Genomic DNA, 19,667 nt, shown 5'->3' on the forward strand with positions numbered 1-19,667 from the left:
GAGAAGGTGCTGGATTTAGATGAGGGAGGCAAAGCTTGAAGGGAGGGAACCAGCCCTGCCGTTTTAACATAAGAAAGGGATGCTTTGAGTAAGTCAGTTTCTCTGGGAAGACCAATGATATTACTAGACGCTCAGGACAGCGTGTCCTGACAATGAGCCTTGGCTTTGCCAGGCAGGGGCTAAAGAGCACACACCGCAGATGCCCATCTAGCCACACCAGCATTCTGTACTTCCCCTGAGATTGTGGAATGAGTTGGGAGCCCGCTTTTTCTCTCCGAGCAGAACTGATGTTCATGCAATAGGACAGTGAAGGCAGAAATCCAATTACTGAGCTAATTAGCACCTTTGAGTGGTAAGCACCAAATTTACAGGAGGAAAGCACTGGAGATAAGCTCAAAATACCCAGTATGGTTGACAGTTGGCCTTAGAGACTCTGGTGGCGAGCCAGAGGCCCTGGGGCACACAGGCAGCATAGCTTAGTTACCGCTGATCAGAATTTAGCGCTCTGCATCCAAAGCCTTTTGCAAAGATAGCCTTCCAGTTAACATAGTTTTAGAAGGTGTTTTAATTCCATAAGGAGTTTGGTAAATGACTTTCTTTTGGCTCAGTCCCACTTTAAGAATTGTTTATTCTGCTGATGAAAATTCCATTTGTCCTAGGTCTTAAGGTGAAATTAAAATTCCATCTAGGGACTAACTATGCCGACATGGGATTCCAGCCTTCATTAGAAAGAATTTTGTTGTTTGCTTTATTTTCTGCCACCCCGGGCTCTTTTATTTTCAAAGCCGATCTGAGGGTATTTGCACGGAAACTGAAGCAGTAATAGAACATTGTGCTGGGGTTAATGGCCTTTTTGAGCTGAAACAGAATATTCCTCCTTTCCAACCCATCTATAAAGTCTGTTTTACAAAACTCAAATAGGATCCTGCCTAGATGGTTCTCAAATATCTGAGACATAGGAGGAAATGAGAATACTTTTTTTTTTTTCTGAAGACAAACTTTCTTATTTATTTAAACTACAGAGGCATCTAAGCATCTTTTTAATCTGCTCTGATTCCCGAGAGACAAGTTCAGGAAAGAAGTCTGCATCCTGAGGTTTCTTAAGCACCAAAAAGTGCTTGTCATTTAGTTAATCACATGCAGAAATGTCAACCATCACATTGAAATGTTATCTAGAAGCAGTCTCCTTTTTTCTTAGCAGGTATTGTCAGAGAAAAACACTTCAGAAGCAGTATTATCTTTGACTGTTCATTTATTTTGTCAACAAATGGATTGACTGCTGTGTGCCAGATGTCAGCAAAATGGTACCTCACGGTCCTTAGGGTCTGATGTAAGAGGCAGATGTAATCAAATTATCATGTGAGAAATGGAATATTGCTGAGTATTTGGGTCTACTTTTCAAATTAATAAATGCAATATTCTTTTTTTTAAAAAAAGGAAATGGAATATTTCCTGCCATGTCAGTAAACAAAGGATGTCACAGCCATCAGCAATTGATGGTGAGCTGGTGAGCCCTGAGGGAACCCAGGAAGGAAAAGAATACCTGCCATCTAGCAGCCATCAGACTGCAGCCTCTCCCTGCAGTGAGCCCTGAGGAAACTCAGGATGTGAAAACACAGGATACTGGCCCAAGATAGCTGAGGTGCATATCAAAGAAATGAATTCAGTGAGCCCAGACTCTAGCATCTGCCCATACACAGAAAAGTGCTAAATTCCTTAACTTGAGATATCTGGTTTTCTTTAATTAACAGTAATCTTTTGACGTCCAGACTACCTGCCCTTTGTTGCAAAACTTCTATATATCCTGGCTCCCCGCTCACCTCCTCGGAACAGTTGTCTCAGGGTTACTTGAGATGCTGCCTCCCCGGCTTGAATTCCTAGGAGTTCCCCCCAAATAAAACATAACTTTCAACTTTTAGGTTGTGAATTTTTTTTTTTTTTTTTAGTTGACACACACAAAGATGTGTATGATGTAGAGTGAAGGCTGCAGAGGCAGCCCACCTGGGTCCAGATCTCGGCTAGACCGCTCACGAGCTCTGTGACTTTGGACATTTAATCCATAGTGCCTCAGGTTCTTGCTCTGTGAGAACAGGTATATTAATAGCAACTAAGAAGGTGGTTGTGAAGATGTAATGACTTAATACAGGAAAAGTGCTTACACGAGTAAGTGCTACATAAATGTTAACGCTCAGCTTTAGTGGTAATGTTAACTGTGACACGTGCTCCAAAGGAAAGCTATGAAGGTGCACACAACCTGTGAATCTCACCCAGAGCAGGGGCCAGGAAGGCTTCCCTGAGAAGGTGGTACTTAACTGGACGGGAAGGATTAGAGGAGTCAACGAGGAAGAGTGGGTGGAGCTGGAAAGGAAGTCCTCCAAATAGAGGACACAACAGGTGTAAAGGATGCAGGAGGGAGGGAGGGAGAAGGAGGTCAGGGCGTGTTGAAGGTGCAGAAAAAGAAGGCCAGGGTGGTTGGAGCACAGAAAGCAGAGGGATGGCAAAGGCAGGGGCCAGGCATGGTAAAGGTCGGACCCTCATTATGTTCAAACTTGTATGCTTTAGCCATATGAAATTGCCATTTTTGCAGGTCATAGACAGTTGAATATCATCAACTTCATGTGGCTGACATCAGTTTCACATTTCATCCTTCAGAGGGTGACGAGACCACCACTCAATGTCTGAACTAAGTCAAAGCTGGTCCGGCACAGTCCCTCCAAGCAGAGCAGACTGTTGCCCTTATACAGGGTTTTCGGGACATGTGAAGGTCAAGGGCCGGTGAATTTTGGAGACATAAGTGGGCTGATACCCTCTGTAGGGCAGTCACTTGGGGAGTGACTGCTGACCCCTGGGAGGTCTGGACTGAGTCTGTCCCTCACCAGCTGACTTTCAGAAGCAAGGGGCCACCGTGGGCTGGCTGGCTTGCTTACCAAAGCTGTAAGTTGAGGTGGGTTGTCATAACTGAAAAGGTTTTAAACTGGTTCTGGTGGCCACTGGTTACCATGGCTACAGACAATCCACCTTTTCCTAAGCTTGTGAGAGCTGTTTTTATTCTTGTGGTTCAACCTAAGAAAGGTCTATAAGAATGGGCCCAACTCTTGAAAGCAAGTAGTGGAAACATAGACTATCAATCACGAATTTTCTGGAATCAGTTTGAAAAGAAAGATAGCTATGTGTGCACTGCTGTGAAGTTCTGAAGGTGAGTGACAGTCTGTTGGCAGTTCAAATGCTTGCTTTTATTTTGTGGACCCGGTGCTCAAAACTGATAAGGATGAAGGCCAATCTCCCATATCCGAAGTGCTAGTTATCTCTTCCCTCTATGTGTTTTCTGTATTTTTCCCTCCCTTCCAACCCCTCCTTCTTCCGACAGCCTTGTCAAAGTGGAGCAAACACCCTAATGTGTGAGCTCCATCTCCCCTGCATTTCCCATTCACACAGCTGATTCTGTGAGCCAACTCTCATTTGGAGGGATCTAATCAGGACCTCTTACCCTTTTGTGGCCCCCTTCTAGTACAAGGCGCATGGATAATTCCAACACAAGACTGGTGGTCCAAATTGAAAAGGATCCAGGTAAGAGGATATCTTCCTTCTCTCTTTTTATTTATTTATTTTGTTGTGTAGGTGGATTCCTTCAATCCAAAAAGGGGAATTAAGTACTCACTATTTTTTAATCATTGTGGAGACAATGCATGTCTTGGTAAATATGCTGATGGTAAAAATAAAACTGTGCAAATAGAACTGATCAAGTATCCTGATTTGATTTAGAAATGCATTCCTCCATTATTTAGAAATGATTAGATATCTTTTCAGTATTGAATGACCCTGTTAAGACATTTTAGTTTGTGTATGCTAAACGTCGACTATAGACAATAAACCTTGGTATTAGTCTTCTGGCAAAATTTTTTTTTGAAAAATGTCAGTGTTATGATGTCCTTACAGGCAAGCAGTTCCAGGATCCGGGATCCAGAAGTCTTCAGAAACTTTGTACCACATTAAGCTATGGAAAGATTTACCTGCCAGAAAATTACTTTTTTTCTTCCTGTAATCTATTTCACTTTCAACCATCCGACCTCTTTTTTCCTCATTATCAGTATGCAAATTTCAACTAGTCTGTATCTTTATCCACCTCACTCTCTCTCTCCCTTGGGCTAAAAGCATTGTCTAGGAAGAATTGTATCATGCTTATTAGCTATGTTTTAATTGCATATACATGATTAATTTGAAATCATAATTTGGAACTTGAAAATACCTGAAGAGACAGGTTTATTTTTTTGTTTAACTTTACGTCAGCCTAACTTTAAGGGGGCATGGGTTGGGGTATAAGTATCTCTCATGTGGATCCGTGGGACTCTATCTTTGCAGGGCCATTGATATTAGGCATATGGACCGTTTCATAAGTGCATTGCACCTTTAGTTGTTCATAATTTTGTCTCATTTTAACCTAATTATACAGATGTGTGGTCAGTGTGTTCTAAGCTCTCCACTTTTAGTGGTTTAAATTCTTTTGTTTTATTCGAACGTCAAACAGTTTGAACAATTAAGCAAAAGTTAATTCTCTCATTCAGGCCTTTCTTTTAAAAGTGCCAGAGACTCAAAGTAATCTCTAATTAGTGTCTCAGGATGCATGCTGGTTCATCGTAGAAAATGAATATCATGGCAGGTCAGGAAGGCTTCATCTTCATCGAAAGTTAAGCATACTGATACTTTATTAGACAACATGACATGACTCAGTCCATAGGACAGTTCATTTCTTTCCATTAATCATGATTAGGTTATAAATGCACTAATGTCAGTTCAGCTTTTAACTGGCATGAATGCCTAGCAATGATATCCATAGTTTGATAGTGTTATTTTGTAGATTTCTTAGCGGTGGATCAGTGCTCTTCCTTATGTGGATGCACTTGGGGCCACTCTGCACCTTCCTGCACCTCCAGTCATGCTCTGGTTCCCAAGGGTACAGAGCAGGGAAGCTCCGTTCAGATCTCTAGGCTTTATCTCGGACTTCCCTGAATCTCTGTCTCTACTCCAGTAGCTGGAAGGGGTCCTTGAGCTTTGCTTTAGGCCTTTTCTCTTTGGGGCAACTCTATGCTTCTCTGACTTTCCAGAGCCAGAATTTACTCCCCAAAGAAAAGATGCTCTTAAAACAAAAGCACTGATGGCAAACTTTCCTCCTAGCTCCTCCCAGTACTTCTAACACCCCCAAGACCACAGACCAGGAGGACTTCCCAGTTTACCCATTCTTCTCAGAAAAGGTTCTATCCTTCATCGTGAGAGATCTGACAGAGGAAGTAAAAAGGAGTTTGGGCCCAGCAAGGAGATGACAAGAAATGCACTGCAAAGCCCCAGTTTCACGGCCCTGAAACACACTAGCCTTCCACTGGGAAGCAGGGCAATCCGTCCCTCCATCTCCTTTGCTGTATCCTGCCTCCTTCTTGGGGTCCTGATCCACCTGATTCGAACGGCTAAGGTTAAACAAACAAGCAACAGTTGACAATACCAAGGCCTGGCAAGGATGCAGAACAGCTAGAATTCTCAGTCCCAGTGACGGGGCTGCAAAACAGTCCAGCCACTTTGGAGAACGGCAGTGCCACTCCTAGGGGTTGACTCAAGCGCAATGAAAACGTGTTCACATAAACTTCTGTTCATGAGTATTGTGAGTGGCTTTACTCATCATCACCAACACTGGAAACAACCTGAAGGTCCTTGAGCTGTTGAATGGTTAAGCAAACTGTAGTAGCTGCATACAAAAGAAATAGAACAGACAGCTGCTGTATACCACAGTATGGATGAGACACAAATGCATCATTCTAAGCGGTGGTTACGCGACTAGAAGCGTATGTTAAGACTCATACGATTGGACACCAAAAAGGGTGAATTCTACTCTCTATAAGTTATTCCTCAATAAGTCTGAGTTTGCTATACATATATAACTTAAAAACAATAAATTGCCTCAATATATAATAATTTATATCTATGTGTATAATATATGATATAGGTTTGTATATAAAGATTTGTGTATAATATATAATATTATATATAGATTTGTATATAACATATAATACTAGTAATGGTTATGAATATTGTTGAATGTATGTATATATGTACTGTTTATTTTCTGTATATAATATATAATACTAGCAATAATTATTTATATTGTAGAATATATGTATGTATGTATATATATGTGTGTGTGTGTGTGTATACACACACACACAGTTTATTATCTGTAAATTATATCTCAGTGAAACCCTGGGGTCACTCGATGGGAATGTTCTCAGAGGCAAAATTTCTCTTAATGAAGCTGTATCATCTATGGTGTTATCTGTTATTCAACAGATAGTTAGTGATTCTCTACCACGTGTTAGGAATTCTGCCAGTATTGGGATACAAAAATAAGCATAATCAGTGTTCCTTCACTGTTGGGTGCATTGGAGAAATCGAATGTTAATCAAATAACCGTACATACATATACACACAAAAAAGCCAGAAGTCAAATTCCAGCTGTGACAAGTGCTTCAAAGCAGAGGGCCACAGTCCTGACAGCCTGTAACAGGGGACTTGGCCTGGCGAGGTGGTCAGTGAAGGCTTCCCGGAGGTGGCCGTCGAGTGGAGGTCTGAAGAATCATAGCAGTCATAAGCCAGAGAGGAATGGAAGGAAAACCCAGGCAGAAAGATCAGCCTCTGCAAAGGCCTGGGGTGGGCAGGGGCCTGTGAGTCACTCAACCGAGAGAAGTTCTGTGTTGCTGGGCGTGAAGGATGAGGAAGGGGTTAGTGGGAGGTGAGGCTGGAGAGTGAAGTGGGGAGCAGACCGCACGGCGCCCCTGGTGTGACCGTACACGCTGGGTTGATCAGGGCTGTCCTAGCTTATTCCTATGAAGGGTAACTTTTGGGACCCTATTATAGGCGATGTTATAAAGTCGTCTCTATCTTAAGAGCCCTGAGAAACCACTTTGAATCATGGGCTGGGGCGTCCTGGATGGCACCTCCCCTTTTCAGTCTGGAAAGCTTGTTCTGGCTGTGAGGTAGAGAATTGAGCGAGCAGGACCCAGTGAAGATGCATAGGTGAGTCACATGACCACTGTGATCATCTACTTGAGAAATCGTGGAGCTTGGAATAGGGTAGAGGGGTAATGGGAATGGAGAAAAGTAAGAAGATGCAAAAAATACTTGAAGAAAGTAAAATTGAGAGGCTTGGGTGGGAAGGAATGGGAAGAAAGATCCCTAGGTTGTGGCCGACTGGATGGTGGTGCCGTTGGCTGAGGTGGAGAGCGGAGGTGGGGACCTGACCTGAACCGCCGCGGGGGGAAGCATCTGAAACATACAAGAGATGTTAGGTCCATGAGGAAGTAGACGGGTCGAGAGCCCAGGCCAGAGATCTCAGCTGGAGGTAGGAATTTGTCAGGTGTCTCATTTAGACAGGAACTCAATCCATTTGTGCAGATGACATTGACCAGAAAGAGTATAGCGGGAGGAAATAGGAGGGTGTCACCACCCTGACGGGCAAGGTGTCTGAAGATCTGATTCACCCCTAATCAAATGACAGCTCCCTGTCTCCCAGGTCAAGCACGTTGGAGTCGGACTCACTGGGCATATTATTTCTCTTCCTGTCTTCAGGGAACGATGGCAACAACCTCAATTCCATCTTTTACGAACACTTGACAAGGGCCCTCCAGGAGTCCCTCTGTGGAGACCTCGTCCTTGGCCGATGGGGTAACTACAGCTCTGGCGATTGCTTCATATTGGCTTCAGATTACCTCAATGCTTTCGTTCACCTGATTGAAATTGGCAATGGTCTTGTCACCTTTCAACTTCGGGGACTGGAATTCCGAGGTAAGAATCTCTTTATTGTCGAAGTTGTCGGAAGTCAGTCATTTGAGTTAGTTATCATGCGAAGCTTTAATAAGAAGTCACCCTTAAAAAGGAAGAATGGGATGCCTGTCCTACAGAATGAGAATTAGGGAACTTGCTACAATCACTTTGTTCCATGTATTTGGATATAACTAAACCCCAGTCATCTGAGGTAATAATAAGGTGAAATGTCTGGTGTAAACCTTCAGAGTAGCAAGTCAGGGTTTTGGTTTCATTCCTTTCTGGAAAAACTCAGAAGCAATAAGAGGGTGTGGACCATATGGAACCTGGTTCCTTGGGTTACGAGTGTCATGGTCTATAGTGGGTGAGTCATTTAGTGTCTCTTAGCTTTTTTTTTTTTTTTATCATCTGTAAAATGATAATAATAAGAAGAATGGCTGCCTCATAAAGTCGTTGTGTGATTTAAATGAGATCACGTACGTGCAGGCACTCCATGAATGCTTACTGCCCTGTGGTGACTGAGTTGGCCTGAATCTTGGAAGTGTGACTCTGGTTTTTCCACGAATCAGACGCCGCAGTTGTGTCGTGATCACGCAGGGATCTGCATCACAGATGTACTCGTGGGCTGGGCTCTTTGTTTATCCTTGATTCATACATGCCTTTCTCCAATACAACCCTCCCTCTGTGTCAGGCAAAGTTCTAATGCTGGGGATGCAATGGGCACGTGACCTTGAGTGTTACCCTCATGACATGGAAAATTAAACAAGTAGACAAGTGAGCAAAGCAGTCACAGCTTGCAGAAAAGGGATAAGGAGGTGAATAAGGGTCTGTGACCAAAATCACTGCAGAGGGTGAGGAAGTGGTACATGAGATGGGATCGTCAGGGAAGGATCCTGAGGAGAACAGTAAGAAGAATGTTCTAGGCCCAGAACTGGGAAGTGTTGAATGTCTGAGTCGGGAGCAACCGGGGAGGAATGACCTGACCAGAGAAGGTGGGAGGCCGGGTCATGGGGGCCTCCTGGCCAGGGGGAAGGGCTGCATTTCTTTTCTGTGCACAGTGGGGAGCCATGGAGGGTTCTGGAAAGGGGGGTGACTGACCTAGTTTTCACTTGAAGAGCTCGTTCTGGTAGCTGTATGGAGAGGGTGCCAGAGGGGACGAAAGCAAAAAAGGGGGGACCACTTAGGAGTGTTCTGTAGTCACCCCAGCAGGAGAAGATGCTGGAGGCACAGATGTGCTAGAACGCTTGGAGGTGGACGGGTGCACGTGCTGGGGTGAGGGAAGGTGGAGTGCTCAGCCTGCTGCCCGCTTGCTATGTTGAGTGCCTGGTGGACAGAGGTGCATCTACTGAAGCTGGGAAGCCTGGATAAGGGGCAACACTTTTGCATTTGAGGACGCGATCAAGAGCTCCATTTTAGGGCTTCCCTGGTGGCGCAGTGGTTGAGAGTCCGCCTGCCGATGCAGGGGACGCGGGTTCGTGCCCCGGTCCGGGAAGATCCCACATGCCGCGGAGCAACTAAGCCCGTGAGCCGTGGCCGCCGAGCCTGCGCATCCGGAGCCTGTGCTCCGCAGCGGGAGAGGCCACAACAGTGAGAGGCCCGCGTACCGAAAAAAAAAAAAAAAAAAAAAAAAAAAAGAGCTGCATTTTGGATACTTTCAAATGCCCTTGATTCATCCAAGCGAGTATGTCAGGTAGCTGGGTGGACGTATGAGTCTAATAATCACTTGGGAGACATTTATTCAGCACTGCTCGTATGTCAAGCACTGGCTTAGGTGCTTCGAGTACAGAAGTGAAGGCCCCACCTTAAGGAGCTTGGAGCCTCGTCTCAAGGCAGACACGCAATGGGCAATTACCGCTCAGCGAGGTGTGTGTTACGGTGGCACTGTACATGGGATGCTTGGGGTCCAGAGAAGGGGCACTGGAGTCAGACTGGAGTCTGGTCAGCTTGACAGAGGAGGGGCTGCAGTTGAAACAGAGAGGAGGGAACCGCTGGTGTGATGACAAAGAGGCACGAAGGAGCCAGACGTGGTTTCCAGGCGATTTGGGAAGAAGTGGTCACAGAAAATGCTAGAAAGGTAAACAGGAGTCAGGTCATGGCCATCCAGAACCTCACAGTGACAAAAGGACACCTTTCACCCAAGAACAAATGGCCATTACTTCACTTTTTAAAAACTGTTACCTAAAGAGGATTCTTGTGCATCCTTAGAAATTCTAGGAATCTAATTTAGGGAGCTTATTTTGGAAAAGGTCTCAGGACCGAGGGAGTCATGATCAGATTGTACAGAAAAGAGAGGCAATGTTTCCCTAGCATTTGGCACAAATGCCAGAAAATGCCGCGGAAGGTGGTGGAAATTAAGTGTCTCTGGTACAATAATGCAGTAGAATTGCCTATTTTGAGAGCTTTCTGTTTCTCCCGGAATTCAAAGGAAGAACTTATAAGGTTCGCTGAGTTAAATCTGAGTTATTGTTATAGCACAAGTTGTATGTGGCTCACAGCTTTTTTCGCAAGTTCACCCATCTTTGAATCGAAGGGGCTCAAAGTTAATTAGATTCTAGGAGTCTGCAGCATGTTGTCTGCCAGCTCCTCATCACCAACAGGGGTTCTTTTTTAAAAAATTTTTTTGCTGACGTATAGTTGATTTACAATGTTATGCTAATTTCTGCTGTACAGTAAAATGACTCAGTAATACACATATATACATTCTTTTTTATATTCTTTTCCATTATGGTTTATCCCAGTATATTGAATATAGTTCCCTGTGCTCTACAGTAGCACCTTGTTATCTATCCATCCTATAGATAATAGTTTGCATCTACTAACCCCAAACTCCCAGTCCATCCCTCCCCCCTCCCACTTTCCCCTCAGCAACCACAAGTCTGTTCTCTATGTCTGTGAGTCTGTTTCTGTTTGATAGGTAAGTTCACTCGTGCCATATTTTAGATTCCACATATAAGTGATATCATATGGTATTTGTCTTCCTCTGTCTGACTTACTTCACTTAGTATGATGACCTCTAGTTGCATCCATGTCGCTGCAAAAGATATTATTTCATTCTTTTTTATGGCTGAGTAGTATTCCACTGTATATATGTACCACATCTTCTTTATCCATTCATCTGTCGATGGACATTTAGGTTGTTTCCATGTCTTGGCTGTTGTGAATAGTGCTGCTATGAACATTGGGGTGCTTAAATATTTTTGAATTATAGTTTTGTCCAGATACATGTCCAGGAGTGGGATTGCTGGATCATATGGTAGCTCTACTTTTAGTTTTTTAAGGAACCTCCATACGGTTTTCCATAGTGGCTGTACCAATTTATATTCCCACCAGTAGAGTAGGGGTTTTTAATCTACCACAGTGAATGTTTTGGTCTCACCTCATACGAATTGTTTTCTTTTTTGGCTTAACCATTCATGTCTAGGGCTGGCTACCAGCCCTGGGCCCTAGGTGCTGCTCAGCCTCCAATGTGCGGGATGAGGCATCTTCACAGCTAGGTGGTCTCCGGGCTTCAAAGGGGGGAACACAAACACTGCAAGGCCTCTTATGGCCCAGCCTCCAGGACAGGCACCAGGTCACCCCTACCATCTTTCATTGACCCCAGCCAATCCCAAATACAGCTCAGATTCAGGTGGTAGAAAAGGGGCCCCGTCACACTGCATGAGTCACTGGGGGCCAATCTTGTAACAACATACCAGACTCCAGAAGCGTCACTGGGTGACATATGGAAGGAAGCTGGGGACCAACATAGATGTGCTGGGCACAAGACAGAGGCAGTGACCGTGTAAAGTGATTGCCCAGGAATGATGTCTTGAGAAGAAAAGCCAGCTAGCCTGCCCTGATGCCCCTCACTCTTGTACAGTACCTTTTCCTTGACCTAGTTCTGCTGGAGTTGGGAACACACGGCTATTGAGAGGTCATATACCTCGACGAAATCTAAATTATGCTTTTGTTGTAGGAAGAAACCAGTTGACCTAAAAAGCCCGTTCTGTTTTCTATCTCTTTGTACCATCCAGTACCGTATTCCCAGGGAAGATCTTATTTTCTTTTTCCTCTTTGGGTATTTCTGCAAGATATATTTTTAGGACTTCACTTTTCTTTCCGTTTTCCCATTTTCCCAAATAGCAGGCTTTATTTTGGTCAAATTTTCACCTCCTTCAGCACAGCCTGGGGCAGTCAAAATACAGCTGCAGTAGACCTCTCTCCTGAAGCGCACCAAAGCCACCAGTGAACAGATGAGCTGCTCCCAGCACAAGGCAGCTCTGACTCAGGAAGTGAACAGTACACCCTAGAGGAAGCCTCCGCAAGGCCAGGGAGCAAGAAGGTCCATCTGTCTTTCTGTCACTGAAAGGGATGCATTTGTATCCATAGGGAGTTTTAGTTGCAAATGACAGAAATCATCTCTAGCTAACTGAAGCAGGAGAAGGGGTTATTGGAAGCTATTACACAGGGCACAGACTTGCTGAGATGGCTGGGGAAGCAGGCTTGGTGGCTAACACACGAGAGCCTGAAATCACACGGCAGTGCTGAGCCTGTGAAGGGGTTGCACGTCAGCTGGCGGACCCAGCACTGCCCTCACGTTGTTGACGTCATGATCCTGGATATTGGAAGCTACTGCTGTTATCATTTCTGCCCCCAAAACAGGATTAATGGCCTCTGCCACCGCCTCCCTTCCAGAACGCTTTCCACACGAGCCCTGCTTCTTTGTGTCACTAGCTCATTCATCCACATCTGGTGTGGGTGCGTCTGACGGATGAGATGCTGAGATCACACGCGTGTGCTCTAGATGCAAAGGAGAGGAGGACAAAGAGGGTCTGACTTTTCAGTTCCTGTAGTAGGAGGTGACGACTCCCTCTCGCCGAGACTTATAACATGGGTACATTGATTGATGTCCTGCTACTTGCTGTAATAGTTGAGTCCCAGATCTCAGGGGCTGACACACTAGATATTTATTTTGCATTCACATGGAGTCCAATCAGTGAGAGGAGGTGGTGGGGTGAGGGGGTGGTACCATTCCACGCTGCCAGGGATCTTGGCCAGTAGAAGTTCTGCCTATTCCCTAGAGCACTGCTTTCGGGGTCACCCTAGGCTTCAATGTCAAGCTGGCAAAGAGTGGAGGATCGCGTGGAAGATCGTTATGGGCCAGTTCTGAACCTGGGATGCATCATTCGCTCTTAAATTCTCCTGTCCAGAATTGACATAACTTTTTGGCCAACCCAACATAAGAGAAATGCTGTCTAGCTGAGTACCCAGGAGAAAAAGTAAAAAAGGTTTAGTGAACAGTTAGCTGGTCTCCGGCACTGTGGGCAGTTTCCAAACAGAATAGGGGTTTAGATCCTGGGTAGCCCAAAAGATTGATCAGGGTTCACGGCACATCCTATTTCCACTGGAAGGTACTATAGTGAATGACTGCTACAAATTCAAATCAAGACTACAAGCAAAGAAGCCACGTTCTTCTATTCTCCCCCTTTGGGCCTGTGCATCCCAGAATAGAAATACAATTTTTTGTTGCTGTGCATGTAATGAAACAGGATTGTACTGCTGTTCTTGGGCTTATGAGTATCCCTTGCATTTATCCAACCAGAGAGCCTTGAAGGAAACCATTCAAGAGTTGGCATATTAATCACTGGCTTTAAATCTAAGTCAAGGAAACGGATAATGCACTTTAGAAGGTCCACAGTGTGAGGGGCACCAAGTTCAAGCCTTTGCAAAAGAAATGGAATCTGTTGGCTTGGAAAACCCATTTAACCATAATCTGAGTAGGTGGGCACAGAAAGAAGGGAAAGTGAGAACTGATGATCTGTTCAGTCCATGTCTGTTCTCTGTTAGTCACCCAGGTGACCTAGGTTGATGGCTTATTTCTCTAAAGGAGGAGAAACATGAATGAGGAGGACAGAGCTGCCAGCAAGAGGAGTCAGGCAACTTGAATACTGTCTTTAGAAATGAAGAAGAGAAAAACCCAGAATAGGAGCAAAAATAAGGGCATTGCAGGGAATCCTTTATGACATACAAAGCACTCTCTCACCTGTGCAGGTGACCTCCACCCTCAGAACGTCCATAACCCCAACACTTCCTCCCATTTAACTAATGGAGAGATCCAGGCTCCCGGAGGTGAACTCTTATCCGAGGCTCACAGCTACTTAGTGGTAGAGTTGGGCAAACCCACATGACTCTCTTGACTTCTCTTTCTACCTGACCGTTTCCTGATTTTACATTCTTCCTTTCCGGTATTTGTTTGAAATTTGTACTGTGGTGTTCATTTGGTTTACTAAACACTAAGTAACTGGCGTATAATGCCTTCAGTCACTTGCATAGCCTTGCAAAAGTTCCATATCATTTTCCCAGTTGCGCAGAAAACTCCACTTTAGGTCAGGATGTTCCACTGGGCACACCCACGGCTTGGCTTCTCAGAGTGCCAGTTCCTTCCTCAAAGCCTTGGTGTGATTATAAGTTCTTTCCAGCTCTGACGGCCCATCAGTCCAAGAGATATAAAACGCTTCCACCATATCGTCACTGGGGGAAAGTTGAACTTCTCCCTGCTGGGGTTTGTTATAATTTCCTCCCAGGGAGTAGGTGTCGCTGGTAGATAGCCCAGTGCTTGGAACCACGGCTGGTGTCAAGGGGGGATGTTAAGTAGCTGCTGGCTTCCTGCTGGTACAGGGTCACCACAGGCAAGGTGGACACGCCTAAGCGTTAGTCCGCCAGTTGAGGATCGGATCGGGCATCAGAAGCGTTTCCACGACGATGAAGCGGCGTGGAGGAATTTCAGGCCAAGGGAAGAGGAGGGCTTTGCTATGACGGCAGGTGATGGAATCCGAAGGTCTGGGAGGATGGAACCCATGGTAGGGCGTTAAAGAAAAGGCGTGAGCGTGGGAGGAGGAGATGGGGTAGGGAAGTAGTCCAGCCCCAGCAGGAAGAGCGCACTTGAGATCAGCCATCATGACTTTAAAAGAAGACCCGTTAAGATTGCCCGTATTTTTCTCCAAGCCACATCCAGCTTCATGGGTGCAGGTGTGGAGGGCAGAGGTGGAGTTAATCAAGGTTGGGGATGAGCCAGATGAAGGTCGTGAAGGCAAGGACAAGGGTGTGATAGTGATTTTGATGCCTGGCCATGGAATGTAAGCTGAGAAAGAAAGGGAGGGAGGTTGTGAGAGAGGTGGAAATACCACCTCCTGGAACCGTGGAGGGTACCAGGATGGTTGAAGTTGAGAGGGTAAAGGAAATGATTGCTGGAGATGACGAGGTTTGGAACAGGTACTTACAGAGGGGAAGCACTCTGGGGTAATCCGGGTCCGGGGTTACGGTCGTGGAAATGAGTGGCCGAGGTCGGGTGGAAGATGAGACCATTGGAGGGTGGACATCAGGTCAGGACGTCGGAAGGAGCATCTCGGTGGATACTGAAGTCCCAAGGGTGATGCCAGGAGGTATGTTGCAGAGTGACAGCAACCCAGAGGCAACATCTCCACGGAAGGACCGGACGTCACCTCGAGGGGCTGTAGAGGGTGTCAGCAAGAGAGGGTGGAGAAGGTCCAGTGTGTCCCCTGAAGGCATCAGCTGGAAGTACGCCTGGGAGGAGTGTGAAAAGCAGTCCGTCCCCGCTGGGGAGCATTGCAGACCCCCTGGGGAACAGGAGGAGCCATCCTTCCAGCCCAGCGCCTGGAAGAGAGGGGAGTACATTCAGAAAAGCTGGGTAAAATATCATGAGCCCCAGCGGGGCACAGAGAAAGAATTTCAAGGGTTTGTGGGCTGGGTGCGGATGAGGTGATGATTACGATGGGGTCAGAAAATGTAACTTCGAGAACAGTGTGGGAATTCGACTGCAGGGCTCCCTGGGCAAATGGCTTGAGCTCCAGTGAGACAATATATTTTCTCATGGGACGATGACACGGATTCTGTCATCTGAGGCTGCGTCACGTGCGTGGAAAGTTTCGAGGCTGCTGAAATGAAATTTATTTATGCGTGTAGATATACCTGCAGCCTTCAATATCCTTGTTAGTATAGGACTGCTACATTTTATCACAGTAAGATCTGTTTTCCAAAAATCATCTTAGGGGAGATCTTAGGAAATTATGTGTAGTTATATATATACAGACATATATACATATCACATATTTATTGTATTACATATAATAAATACATATATATTTAAGAGTCATTTGATAAAGTGGGTTTTGGGAACACTCAAGGAAAATGATATCAGAAATGCATTATATTATGTGGACAATTTACCTCTTCTATTATTTGTGGAACTACATTTTTCTCTGCTGATTTATTCATTTCTCAGTATTTCCTTGCAATGAATGATACTGCATTTGTATATATTTTCTACGTTCCCATGTGATCAAATATTTCCAGTTTTTGTTCATATCCTAGTTCAAACAAGAAAACATAACCAATGCAGATTACTCTGTCCTTTTTTTTTTTTTTTTTTTTTTTTTTTTTTTTTTTGCGGTATGCGGGCCTCACTGTTGCGGCCTCTCCCGCTGCGGAGCACAGGCTCTGGACGCGCAGGCCCAGCGGCCATGGCTCACGGGCCCAGCCGCTCCGCGGCATGTGGGATCTTCCCGGACCAGGGCACGAACCCGTGTCTCCTGCATCGGCAGGCGGACTCCCAACCACTGTGCCACCAGGGAAGCCCACTCTGTCCTTTTTTTTAAAGCAAAGGGGCGGTGGGGAAAATGACGTTTGTTTTTAGGTGTTTGCATGTGTCGCTTGTGAATCTTTGCCATCAGGACAAGGTGCTGAGCATATGGCCACACGTCGTGGGCAGTCAGTCAGTCCGTGTTTGTTGATGACAAGACAATGAGTAACCATTTGATAACCAAAGCCAGTTTACTTTCAGTGTTCTCGCACAGTTTGTACATTCAGTTTTTTATTCCTACAGGCTATGAAAAACTGACTAAGCCAGGTTCTAACAGGCTGTGAGACCCTCGAAGGCCGGGCCTCCTGCCCCTGTCCCCGTGTACTGACGGGCTCATGGAGGGATGCCCGGTGAAGGTTGGTTGGTTGAGGGAGGGAGGAGAGACAGTCCGAAGTTTCCCAAGCACCAGTTACGTGCCAGGTGCCATAGTAAGCCCTTTGCATATATTTTCAGAATATTCTTCATAAGCCGTCTATACAGAAGGCAGGTATTACTGTCTCTTTTAGACATGACATAATTGGGTGAAGGAGGTTTAGTAAGGTGCCCAAGGCCGCAAAGTCTCCAGTGGTGGTGGAGGGGTAAACGCCTAGATGTGGTTGACTGCAGAGTCCAGGACCTTTGTAATAAAGCCCTCTGCCTTAGAGAGAGGAGGGAAGGAAGGAAAGATAAATAAGGAGAGCATATGGGAAAAAGAGAACGAGTAACCATTTTTTGGTTGTTGAAATTCAAAAATAAAACTTTTACCTGAATCTGCTCCTAAGTGTTAATAGGGCATCACCTCTTTCAGCAGCTCAGTTTCTTGAACTGGCAACTGCCTTAGGAAGCATGAAAGCTGGACGGCTCCTGCAGAAGGAACATGGAAAGCAAAGGCATAGTTAGTTATCAGGACGTAACCCCACATTACCATTGGGTCTGGAAAATATCCCCCCAAAATGAGATGTATGTTCCCGTCTGTGTGAAATGTTATCAGCCATTTCATAGTTAGGCTAACACTCCATAATCACCAGCCTGCGGGGACATTTAAAAAAATATCTGTGTAACCTAATCTTATCTAAAATTAATCCAACCCAAACGCTTATCCTAACTGTCTAATCCACGTAGAGCCATAGCTCTCCCTAATCTTGGAACTAGCTAGAATTCTGTCTTCTCTATGACAACATCTAGGTCATTAGCAAGTCTTTACTTCTTTTGTCTACCTAGCTTGAGGAAGCTGTTAGGTCCCTGGGTTCCAAACTTTACCCAGGAAATAATAGGTTCTGCACTCAGAATTCCTCAATACATTTTTCTTCATTTCAAATTGTGTGACATGTTAGTGAACAAGACAAAGCCCTGCTTGTCCAGATAGCAAGTCTGGGAAAGGAGAGGGCCTTTCCTGGTGAACATTAACAGAGTCTGCATACTTTAACTTTCAACACTCAAAAAAAGAGTTTGTGGGAGAAAACCAAGATAATACCACTTTGAATTAAATGTTAACCAGAAAGGGACCAACTCAGTAAGGTTGAGTGCATTGGTTTTCTCATGGAAATGGAACAGGAGTGGAGAGAAGCATATCATTCACAGATATTATTATTATTATTATTATTTTTCGGTATGCGGGCCTCACACTGTTGTGGCCTCTTCCGTTGCAGAGCGCAGGCTCCGGATGCGCAGGCTCAGCGGCCATGGCTCACGGGCCCAGCCGCTCCACGGCATGTGGGATCTTCCTGGACCGGGGCATGAACCCGTGTCCCCTGCATTGGCAGGCGGATTCTCAACCACTGCGCCATCAGGGAAGCCCCACAGATATTATTATATATATTTCAACTTTTCTTATGCTTCCTACCTGCCCAGTGTAAGTTTCCCTGTGCACTGCGTGATTTTGTTTATTTCATTTTCTCCTGTCGGCTGGTAGAAAAAAGTAAATTCAGGGAACTTTTGCTTGTAATTGGTCAAGGCCCATGAGACACTGTGTGATAAGGGGAAAATACTGATTTTAAATTCAAAAGACCAGGTCCTTCTACCGGACAAGTTGCTTTTAAGACTCAGTGTCCTTATTTTTAGTAGAAAAAATTACGTCTGCATAACCAGGTTGATGGGTGCAATCAGTGAGATGCTATCTGAGAAGTCACTTTTTAAGTTGGTATGTGTCCCATAAATAGGTGATGTATTGAAATAAAAATTCTCTGAGAAAAACTGTTATACCACATTCAAAATCTATCCTGCCGAACAGGTCGTGAAAGAAATTGTATTCGTATGGACAGATCTTAAAGCAAATTGAGGCTCCTTGGGAGAGAAAATTGTTATAATAAAAAACCTCTGCTATCCCCACAAAATCAAACATGCTATAAACTATTTTAACATACTTTTCCTCCACTGCACACCGAGCAAATACACTTCTCCTAGGTTCTCAGTGTGACACTTAAGAGACACTCGGGTCGAATGTGGCCGAAGGAATGGAAATTGGGCCTGGGAGAAATTGTCCAGTGAAGGAATACAACATTAAACTCATTCAGTGTCTCGACAGGCCAACCGCGTTCCTTGTTTTAGCTCTACTCTGTGACCATTTCTCCATCTTTAAGGTTAGATTAATTTAAACGGGGTGATTATCAAATGAATGTTTAGCAATTAGCAAATAGGAAGTGTAACGGGACAGCCTTACATATAAACAGACTATTGTTATAATAAGTATTTCTTTCCAGAAATTAAATCTGGTGGTGTCTAGCAGATACAGGCTCATCTCCCAGGGCAGGTCGCTGGGGATAGATGACCTGCACGTTCCTGTAGGCTCATGTTCTAAGATTCCATCCCACAGAACTAGCGTGGGGTGGAGGAAGGGCTGAGAAAGATCTCCGTGACACTGAGGCTGCAGGAGACATTTTGGGGAAAAAATTCCACCGTGACCTTCTAGAAATGACAATCCTTCAAAAACTGTCGTGGTCTCTCCCGTTGCGGGGCACAGGCTCCGGACGCGCAGGCGCAGCGGCCATGGCTCACGGGCCCAGCCGCTCCGCGGCACGTGGGATCCTCCCGGACCGGGGCACAAACCCATGTCCCCTGCATCGGCAGGCGGACTCTCAACCACTGCGGCACCAGGGAAGCCCCCTTCAAAAACTTTTAAACATCTTTCTCTGACATTATTTCATTTGGTCACAAAATGGCCCTTTGATCTAACCAACTAGCAAGAAGTAACGATAGAGTTCCAGCCTGAAGAAAAATGTTCTGGAAGTCCTTGTTATGACATGTA

The 19,667-nt window shown here is 45.2% G+C and overlaps 1 protein-coding gene across 7 annotated transcripts in view; it reads left to right on the forward strand.

Annotated features, from left to right (window-relative positions):
• PCNX2 (pecanex 2) overlaps positions 1-19,667 on the forward strand; it is a 274,045-nt gene that overhangs the window by 216,013 nt on the left and 38,365 nt on the right. For all 7 annotated transcript variants that reach the window (XM_067025705.1, XM_067025704.1, XM_059053839.2 and 4 more), the window contains 2 exons: positions 3,509-3,567; positions 7,612-7,827. In XM_067025705.1, coding sequence (XP_066881806.1) covers positions 3,509-3,567; positions 7,612-7,827 — 275 coding nt within the window. The remainder of the gene's footprint in view (positions 1-3,508; positions 3,568-7,611; positions 7,828-19,667) is intronic.

Source organism: Kogia breviceps, chromosome 2 (assembly GCF_026419965.1).
Source record: "Kogia breviceps isolate mKogBre1 chromosome 2, mKogBre1 haplotype 1, whole genome shotgun sequence".
Lineage (NCBI taxonomy): Eukaryota > Metazoa > Chordata > Mammalia > Artiodactyla > Physeteridae > Kogia > Kogia breviceps.